General features: G+C 38.1%; 1 protein-coding gene across 3 annotated transcripts in view; it reads right to left on the bottom strand.

The window, feature by feature from the left end:
- Orc5 (origin recognition complex subunit 5) overlaps positions 1-10,969 on the bottom strand; it is a 115,237-nt gene that overhangs the window by 81,216 nt on the left and 23,052 nt on the right. For all 3 annotated transcript variants that reach the window (XM_057758596.1, XM_057758597.1, XM_057758598.1), the window contains exons 7-11: positions 9,293-9,341; positions 9,121-9,211; positions 7,468-7,520; positions 5,528-5,640; positions 4,054-4,101 (exon numbers count right to left, since the gene is read on the bottom strand). In XM_057758596.1, the coding sequence (XP_057614579.1) occupies positions 4,054-4,101; positions 5,528-5,640; positions 7,468-7,520; positions 9,121-9,211; positions 9,293-9,341 (354 nt within the window). The remainder of the gene's footprint in view (positions 1-4,053; positions 4,102-5,527; positions 5,641-7,467; positions 7,521-9,120; positions 9,212-9,292; positions 9,342-10,969) is intronic.

Here is a 10,969-nt window from a genome sequence, read left to right as displayed (position 1 = left end):
AAGGGCTTCCTATTAACAGTGGAAAGTAAATTGGGAAAGTACATGCAAGGGAATATATTTAGTATTTAAAAGAAGAATGACTGTAAGCAAAAAACCCAGACCTGATTGATGTGTATGTTATGAATATGTTTTGTTACCAATGGTTAATAAAGAAGCCTGTGGCAGGGCAGAATAGAGCTAGGTGGAAAACTAAACTGAATGCTGGGAGAAAGAAGGCGGAGTCAGAGAGATTCCATGGAGCCAATGCCGAAACTTTACCTGGTAAAAGTCATGAACTTGTGACAACACACAAAATAATAGAAACGGGTTAATTTAAGATATAAGAGCTAGCTAGAAATACGCTTATGCTATTGGCCAAACAGAACTGTAATTAATACGGTTTCTGTGTGATTATTTTGGGTCTGGGCAGCTGGGAAGGAACAAACAGCCTCCGCCTACGCCTGATCAAAGTATAAAATGCAGAATTCACTCAGTTATTTACAGCTAAAAGATAGGTCAGAGATCATTTCCTGTTCTTAAATCTTGTGTGATTCTTCTATCAAATATTTCAAAAACTTAGAAATGTATAGAGGTTTAATACAATAAATACCAATGCAGTAACTACCAAATTTTATCAAATCCAGATGTTACATATGCAGAGAAACAAAACTGAGACCGCGTTACTAGTAAAGTTGAAACCCACTGAACCTATCTTACCGTCCCTTTCTGTCCCTGGAAGAATTCCAATCTAAAGTGTGATGCTTTTATCGCACACTGGTTTCTACAATACTAGAGCTTACATATCTATTAGCAGTGTACAGTACTAAGACTTTAAACTCCATATTAATTATATTATTTGGACGCAGCTTTTACCGCATTCCCCTTTCCCTTTACCATTAAGTTTTCTTAGATTTATTCATATTTTAAATGCAGCCCTAGTCCATTTTTTAACTTTTCCATTTTTATGACAGTATCACTAACACAGCTAGTTATGAAGGCAATCACTACTACAAATATGCCGTGACTGATTCCTGCAATCATTCCTTGTGCACACCTGCATTTATGCAGGAGAACAAGACACTGCTGGGAGCTTATTAACAGTGCTTTCTGGTTTGTTTTGTTCTTCTTGGGCACACAGGAAGACTGTTCCATCGGTACAGATGGACAGAGGCCATTTAAGTGAGGACAAGTGACGCAGGGATTTCCAAGGAGGAACTTTCCCAACCACTGCTCCCTCTGCTGGTAACTTCAGAGGTCACTGTGCTTCATCTGACATCACAGCTGGATATAAGAAGCTGTCCAACTCATACTCAGCTATTCTGCAAGCAAAATTCTGTTGTGGTAAGCCACTCAAGAGGTTTTTTTTATTATTATTTTGTTTTGTTTTGTTCTACAATGCAGCCTAGCCTTACCCTTGACCAATATACAAATTTCACTCATATTTAATTAGATTAGCTATTGTCAACCTACAGAGTAGGCAGACTCTGCTCTATACAGATTTATGGGGCATCTGTACTTAGAATCAATCATCAGTTCATATCAGTGTTTTCAGTGCAGGTGTGTAAATATCTCAATGTTGTTATGTCTGCACCGCGTCAATGAAGACCGGAATTATACCACACTTGTTAGTATTCAAGTTTCTTTTTGCACCATTTACCCTTTTGTCATTTTGTCACTGATTTGTAAAAATACTCACACATTCTAATCACTTGCCTATGAGTTCAAGAGAGTAGGGAGCAGAATTGAAGACTTTGGTGTAGGCCTGGAATCAGATCATGATACAAACTATGAAGAGGTGGGGAGATAATTGAATTTCCTCAAAACCGAAAAAAAGATGGACTGAAAAAATTACCCTTGGGATAAAGTATTCCCAAAGACCAAAGGAAATGAAGAATGCAAACGGCTTTGAAAAGGACAATAATGTATAATGTATATACTCAATGTCTCAAGAAGACAGATAAAGGGAGAAGTGGTAACATGCAAAAAGTTAATGGTCAGAAGCAAAACTAACTCAAGATAAAAAGGAATTTAATCCCAGATACGCTCCAGCACAGCTATCACAATAACAAAGGAAGCAAATTGATGAACAGTGGGAATACAGACATTAGAAAAACGGAACAGACCTTTTTATGGCAGTAACAATGAAAAGCAAAAGATAGTAAAGTTAGTTTTTGCTTCTTAAAGTCCTGAAAACACACCAGTATTTGAGAAATGTATACTGACTTGTTTTTAAGATTGAAAAACAACTCATAGCATTAAGAGTGTAGATTCTAGTCCAAAGTTCTCCACGTCCAGCTGAAAGTGAGGAGCAGTAGCTGAGGCTGCCTACCTTCTAAATCCACTGATTTTAACCTGGACCACTAACCTACTTTAAAAGTTCTCAGCGAGTGTAACAACAGCTTTTCTAGATTCTCCAGAACTTCCATCCTTCCATCTGCTTAATGACCTGAGTATTCATCTATTCTGTGAAATCTCGTAAGTGTTCCCACCTGTGATCCCTTTCTTCACAAAAGACAGACAGGGTCTCACTCTGCAGCCCTCACTGGCCTGGAACTCACTCTGTAGACCAGGCTGGCCTTGGACTCAAAGAATCTGCCTGCCTCTGCCTCGTGAGTGCTGGGATTAAATATATAAAAAGGCACACAAACCATAAATAAATTTATTTTAAAACCATTCTTTGCTGATATCTTGCCATTTATTAGAGGCAAGTTAATTTGTATACTAATGAGATATTTGTTTACATAAGTAACTAAATCTTTCGAAGCAAGAGTAGAGCAACTTCAATGTTCTACAAAGTTGATCAATATTTTGATTTTATACAAATCAGTGCTGAGAATATCACTTTGCCAACACACACCAGATGGAATGGCAGAAGTAGGCTTAAGGTATTTGCAAAGATTGCTTGAAATTCTGTGCTATGCCTAATCTAAACTTCATTAACTCAAACAAACATGTCAAACAGTAATTCTGAAAATCAAGTATTTTAAAATGAAACGACCCAAAAATAAACTAACTTGATACTTATATGCTGAGAAATAATGGTTAAAAAATAGTAAAGATTTTTATTTCCTTTAATTAAGCTATTATAATTTTAAGAGTAGGAAACTTCATATGCGTAGTAAAAACACGGTGACTCACAACAAACAACATGTGTGCTTCACATAGCATGATGGCATGACCCCTCAGGTCAATGCATGCTTGACTTTAAGTGGGCTCTTGAATGTTTAGAAATCTTTTACTATTGACATATGGGGTCAAGACCCATAGTTTTATATAAGCACCTACCTCCAAGTTTCATTGTAGAACTCTCTTTCCTGCTTAAGTGTTTATGGGTTTTTCATTTTTATTTCATTGATAGAATTTTTGTAGGTATTTGAGAGTGGAAAAGAGGAAGGTAAAAGAGTTTAACCGCTGTGTTTAACTGAACAGTACAGGAAGAGTGTTTTCATTAAATAAGTTATTAAAAACTTGGTCAACTCAAGTTTTTTCTCTGATGGAGGAAGGTCATTGGTTAATTAATAAAAAAACTGCTTGGCCTCATAGGTTAGAACATAGGTGGGTGGAGTAAACAGAACAGAATGCTGGGAGGAAGAGGAAGTGAGCTCAGATGCAGGGCAGCTCCTCTCAGAGCCAGACACGATGCAGCCAGCCGCCAGGTCAGACATGCTGAATCTTCCCTGGTAAGCGCACCTAGTGGTGCTACACAGATTATTAGAAATGGGCTAAATTAACATGTGAGAATTAGCCTAGAAGGCTAGAGCTAATGGGCCAAGCAGTGTTTAAAAGAATACAGTTTGTGTGTTGTTATTTTGGGGCATGAGCTAGCCAGACGGCTGGGAGCTGGGTGACAGGAATGCATCCCGCAGCTCCTTCAACACATCTCTGATTCCCACTTCTTCCAGTTTGCTTTCAAATAGTGCACTTAACAAAACATCACTAAATTAAAAGGTAACACTACTGACAGAAAAAGTTCTCATATGCAAATATAATTACACATTCATCCATTTCCTTAATTATCCTAAAATCGTAAGTTTCTCTAAATTAAAAAGTTAAGGGAATTTAAAATATAAATACCTTCTCATGTTTCTTTAGAAAGTTGGTTTTCTTGATTTTCCCATGATGCTGCAAGTAAGGAAAATAAGTTTTTAGATCAAGAAGTTTCCATTAGAAAAGGCAATTTGTTGAAAAGATGCCATACATAAATGATTATATATATCTTTTGTATATATAAATATGACTTTTAGAAATGTTATTTTACTTATTATGCTATGTTTTAGGGTAGACTTAGACTGGAGGAAGGATTACTTTTGCACATAAAGGTTATAAAATACAATAGACAATAGTAATAATTCTTAAAAGAATTTGTTACATTGATCTTAAAACCACATATTCACTGATATAAAAACAGAACTTCCAAAGATAAACAAATCTATTTGTCACTTGAAAGAAGACAGTAATTCATGGATTATACACTGGCTGAGAACATTTGAGCACTCAAGACTCAATCGTCAGAATGGGGTTGTCCTTGCCCTTCAAAGACAGAAGAAAACAACAAAACAACAGCAACAAAACCTGATTATTAAATATTCTCTGTCAGAGAACAAAGGACGGTTCCCTGAGGCTGGAGTTCAGACACCCAGGGCTTACATAAATGCAGATGGGAGTGGCAGCCTGCCTGTAATTCCAGCCTTGGAAAGAGACATCAATGACCACAGTAAGCCAGCTAGCAGACTAACCAGACTGGAGAGCTCAGGACTCTATGGAGAGACCCGAAATGATTTCCAACACCAAACTCCACATGCATGTGCACACATATGCATGCTCACCTTGTCCCCACACATGTGCACACAAACATTAAGATGCTCATACACACATATGAAAAAGAAAAAGAAAAAGTGGAAAGGTTTTGGACTAACAGTTTATTCCCAATTTCCTATCTTCTGTAAAGCAGCTGCTTTCTCCCAAGGTTAGACTGTGTGTGTAGGGCCCTTAGCAAACAGGTCCTAACTGTGTACTTGGTGATCTTAATCTGTGTCCTGCAGAAGTTTACGGAGAAACTTCAAAGCAGTCATTCCTTGTAGCCACAGAGGACTGAGAACCACACAGACAATACCAAACTCCATGGATATTCAAGTTCCTCACTGAAAAATAAGTATGATAGTTGTATAATATACTCTGATCTTTGGATCATCTTAGATTACCTAACATAATTTATTTATTTATTTTCTTTTTGGTTTTTCGAGACAGGGTTTCTCTGTGGTTTTGGAGCCTGTCCTGGAACTAGCTCTTCTAGACCAGGCTGGTCTCGAACTCACAGAGATCCGCCTGCCTCTGCCTCCCAAGTGCTGGGATTAAAGGCGTGCGCCACCACCGCCTGGCTACTTAACATAATTTAAATGCTCTAAAAATCATTAATATATTTATGGAATAATGACTATAAAATGTACATGTTTAGTACATATACAATATTTTTTGAAGCTCATATGTTTGAACCCGCAAGACCAACTGTACTCCTGGGATTTTCATAAGAGTAAGAAGTTACTGTTACCTTAAGGAAGAACCTCCTGTCAGTTCTCGCAGGGTTATAGGAGGCAAGGTATGCAGCAATAAGAATAAACTTAGAGTAATACGGAAGCTCCACATGGGTGTACGCCGAGAGACCTAAGTACAAAACACCGCGATTATCTACCAGGCTACCGTTAGGTGATAAGTGTACTTTACAACCTACCTTCTGACACCACAGCTGTGCCCTGCTACTGCTGCGGACACTGGCACTACAATGTTGAATATTGTTAACGACAAACTTTGCTCTACTTGATCGGTTCCTCCCAATTTCAAGTGTAAACCAGATTATTTTTTACTTTTAAGATTATTTTCTACATTAAACTTTCTCTGAAGGTCTTCTATGACCACAAAATAGGAAATTTTATTTCTACTCTAATTCTTTATTTTTCACATATATAGCTCACACATGTAATATTATGTCATGTGTTAAAAGCTACTTAGATAAAGATAAAAACCCCTATTGACACTCTCCACGGAAGAAACCATATCTAGTGTACTATATACCTACAATTCTATGCACACAAGAAAGTGTGTCACACATTGTGAGAGACCTTACATGAGTATTATTTAAAATATTTAAGTAATTTTAAGCTAACCACTACTTCTCATTTTTTAAACGAACAAAGAGCTCAGTTTGAAGGCACAAAGCAAGTAGTACAGATAAACTACAGTCTGAAGACTCACAGAAGCAGTACAGATAAACCACAGTCTGAAGGCACACAGGAGCAGTACAGATAAACTACAGTCTGAAGGCACACAGGAGCAGTACACATAAACTACAGCCTGAAGGTACACAGGAGCAGTACAGATAAACCACAGTCTGAAGGCACACAGGAGCAGTACAGATAAACTACAATCTGAAGGCACACAGGAGCAGTACAGATAAACCACAGTCTGAAGGCACACAGGAGCAGTACAGATAAACTACAGTCTGAAGGCACACAGGAGCAGTACAGATAAACTACAGTCTGAAGGCACACAGGAGCAGTACAGATAAACTACAGTCTGAAGGCACACAGGAGCAGTACAGATAAACTACAGTCTGAAGGCACACAGGAGCAGTACAGATAAACCACAGTCTGAAGGCACACAGGAGCAGTACAGATAAACCACAGTCTGAAGGCACACAGGAGCAGTACACATAAACCACAGTCTGAAGGCACACAGGAGCAGTACAGACAAACCACAGTCTGAAGGCACACAGGAGCAGTACAGACAAACTACAGTCTGACGGCACACAGGAGCAGTACAGATAAACTACAGTCTGACGGCACACAGGAGCAGTACAGACAAACTACAGTCTGACGGCACACAGGAGCAGTACAGATAAACTACAGTCTGAAGGCACACAGGAGCAGTACAGACAAACCACAGCATTCTCTAAGTCTGGTCATTGTCCTTCTCTCCTGCAGTATAAGACAGGAGGTCACCTGTAAATCAGCTGAAGTGCTTGGAAACCATCACACCATTCCCTTTCTTAAACAGAAATCTTTACATTTTTGAAAATATCTAAAATACATTTTAGATATTCTGAGTAATAAAATCTGGTCAGTTTGATAAAAATGCAGAATAATACCTTCTTTAAAGAAAACAAAATACTTTGAAAATATAAGTACTGAAGAGGACCCTTTAAGTTAATATAAAGTTGGATTTTATTTTAAGTTAAAGTTGTACCATGTAGCTGGATTATTTAGGTGAAAACACTAAAGAAATATTCATTGATTTTTCACATGGTAGAAGCCAATCATGATAGAATCTAAGGAAACACCAAACTGGCATTCAGTCGAAGGAAAAGTGTTAGTGAAAATATCTAGCTTACAAAGCAAACTCTTTTCAGACTCCATTTGCTGACTGAAGACCTAACCATCATGTCTGTAATAGTTTAAACAGTGTCCTGGTAATTCTCAGGGTTTTCTTTGATACCTTTTAGCTGTCCTGGGTCTGTGTCCTCTTCCTGTAACTTTTCCCACTGGGAACTAAAATAAAATAGGACAGCAAAATTAGACTGAAAATACAAGAAATCAATATCCTGCAATAAGAAGAGCCCTATAGAACACATCATTTTCATTCATTAGGAAATAGAAAAATAATATACACACACAGTATACATGTTGTACCTGTACAAAAACATTTGATACATATCAACAGTGTAACAAAATTCCCCACTGTTAATTTTTTAATTACCTTTTTTACTCTAATTACAATAAATAAATACCACTACCCACTCAGTAAAGCTCCCAACAGTTCTAATCACTGCACTGGATACAACTGTACATTAGTTCTACTCTGGGATAACTGATTGATGATCAGATTAGAACACTGAGGCCCAAAGATTAAGTCCTTCAAGAACACACAGTCAAAAGCAGAACTAATAAATGAATTCATATTTTTCAAAAAAGAGAGGGAAGAAAAATCAGAAACTGTACAGATGGTTAGGAACAGGCTAGAAGGATAAGGAAAGGCTTGTCAAGCAAGAGATACAAACTTGCATACTGTTCACTTACGCTCACCTTTGTTCTCATTTAGATGTAAAATTAAACTCAGTGTTTACTAACAATCCTTTGGATAGTTTCCTGGGTCATCACTCAGAGACCCTTATGCATAGTGTTTTCTGTTCAACTCTGCTTAACCTGTTTTCTACAGTTTTGATTACTTGGCTGACAGGTTGAAAAGATAAATATTTGGCTTCACTTCTCTTTGAAAATGCTCATTAATTTTAAGGTTTTATTAAATTTCTTTTGTAAGTAACTTTTTGCTTGGAAGCCTAGAAATGCTTTTCTTTTTTTATTTTTAGTCTAAATAGTTTACAAGTCTCAATGGTAGACTTAATAATGCTTCTGTCAAAGCTGCTAACAAGTAATCATGTTGTCTTATGTGGGGAAAAAAACCATGCAGCCTAGCCAGACACTGAGATAGAAAGTTTCCGGGTAAAACCAATAAGCCCTTCCAGACGAGGTCAGCGGGAGGAGGCCGTGCTTGGCTGCTGACTTTAGATGCAGTAAGGAGCTGCAGGCTGATGAAGACAGCAACTGCCAGAGCTGCAGGAATGCATCCCGTGGGCTGTTTCAGACTGGCGAGGTGCAGATCTCTAAGACACTGCATTGTTTTACATCTCTGGTCTGCGGTGATTTACTAGAACACAGCACACTAGCAGAGTCCCAAATGAACCACGTGCATAACCCGGGGTTCTATAACCCGGGGCTGTGGGCACTGGTGGTGCAGGAAAGCAGCCTTCCTTCATTTCCGACACGCTTCCTTTACTCCAGTGCTGCCCTTTGTACAACCCAGCGTTTCCTATCTCATGAGGTCAGACATGCTGACTCTTCTCTGTCATACTTACATGAAGAAGGGGAGGGAAACATGTCTACTTTAGTTTAATTGAAGAAAAGCATAGATATGAAGTTTAAATCGTTTAGAAATTTGAAGTATTTTAGAATTTAGATTTTGGATTAGGGCACTTAATCATCAAATCCTATACAAATATTCAAAGCACAACAAGAAAAAAACAACCAAAAAAACTGGTGTTTGTAACACACTTTGGATAAGTGATATCTAACATGTTAAACACACAATTACCTTGATATCTCCCTGAGATAAACAGTCTGCATTGCTTTCTTCAGGTGAGGCTCAATATTTCTCCAGAGTTTGCGAGTATCACGTTCACCTGCTACTCCCAGGAGAAAATTTCAATAATTCAAATCTTGTATAATTTTTCTCCAATGAAATATTAATGATTATATTTAGTTACCTTCTCCTTTAACTACAGGTTCACAGTATTTGGGAAAATTAAGCACTGCCTATGAATTTAAAAAGACAAACAAAAAGCAGAAATATTAGTTAAGAACTTTTCACATAAATTTTTTATTACAAATTAAGCAGTTGATTTTTAAGTACAGGATAATTCTAACTTATTACAGCAAAAAACAACAAAAACATCAATAATGGTAGCATACACACTATTGGCTAAATCTTACCTAATGCATTAGGTACATATAAAATAATAAGGCATAATTTGTACTTAGCCATATGATGAATAAGAAGATCGAGGTCAGACAATTAACTGCCATTTTCCAGCATATGAACACCGCCATAAATGAAGCATCACCTAATTAAGGATGATTTAAAGTATTTGCACTGGTTGCTACACATGAGTTCTTGGCATTATCCGGGGCGTACTAAAATCCATCAGAGAATAAGTCCCGAAATCTATTACATGTTGTAACAATCTCTCCAGGAATTCTAGCATGAGGAAGTGTGAGAAGAACTAACTACTCACAACTACTTGGTATTTTCCATACTAGAATCCTACTGAATGCAGTTTTAGTAAAATGTATGTGTTTATATACAGAGCTCGCATTCACTAACATGAATCTGATCTCAAGCATTTTATGATGAAATGATTTAATACTGGAGCCCAGAGCAGAGACAGACATAACAATATTGCAAGTCACTGCAGAGAGAGGAACAGACAAGAGCTATCTGCCACAGCCAGTTCTTACACTTAGAGTCTCACGTTAACAAACTCCGCAGCGTTCTCCAGCATCATGCCCAATTCTCTTGCCCCAGTTCTCAAACAGCCGCACATTTCTACCATTTGTATTAAACTTTCTGTGGATGTGACAACGCACCATAATCCAGGCACCTGGAAGCATTTAACTTAGGGATCATAACCGCAGAGAGTGAGTCCCTGACCATCATGGTGGGGAGGTGGCGGCAGGCTTGGCACTGGAGTGGGAGGGAGCTGAGAGCCTACATAGGAGGCAGAGAGAGCTCTGGGAGCAACTTGGGCTTTTCAGAACTTCAAAGCCTGCCCCCAGCAACAAACCTCTTCCAACAGGACCCCACCTCCTAATCCTTCCAAAACAGTTCTATCAACTGGGGGCTAAATATTCAAACATGAACCCATGGGGCCATTCTCAGTCAATCCACCACAGGTTCACTACGGCATAACAGGAATTCAAATTCACTAGTATCTTAAGCAATATCGCTAGTTTCCAAGAAAAACAAAACTATAAGGCTGCTAATAAAAACCGCAAAACTGCTGCAAAACCAAGCAAAATCATTTTTGATTGGTTTTGATACTACAAATTTTCACCATAATTGCACATCTCCTCACATGTCCCCCATGACAGTTATCAAGTTTAAATATTTTTACGAGTTCCATCAATAAATAGGAAAAGCGAAGGACACGGGTATAACTTTATTAAGAGTTGACAACAAGCTCAGTGAACATTCGTGTCCACCACAGCGAGAGAAGCAGAGCATCAGAAAGCACAACTATCTGGGCTCCCTGCTGACCATCTGCTGAGAAGAGCACTTACTATGTACGCCATCTGGTGGCTGAGGAAACAGACACCAAGTACAGCCTGCCTATAAGCACAAGATTCGGTTTACCTAAAATTTAATTGTCAATCTATGAGGTGAG

Source organism: Chionomys nivalis, chromosome 26 (genome assembly GCF_950005125.1).
Source record: "Chionomys nivalis chromosome 26, mChiNiv1.1, whole genome shotgun sequence".
Taxonomy (NCBI): domain Eukaryota; kingdom Metazoa; phylum Chordata; class Mammalia; order Rodentia; family Cricetidae; genus Chionomys; species Chionomys nivalis.
The sequence above is the reverse complement of the archived record's forward strand: the minus strand, read 5'-3'. Positions and strand labels throughout refer to the sequence as shown.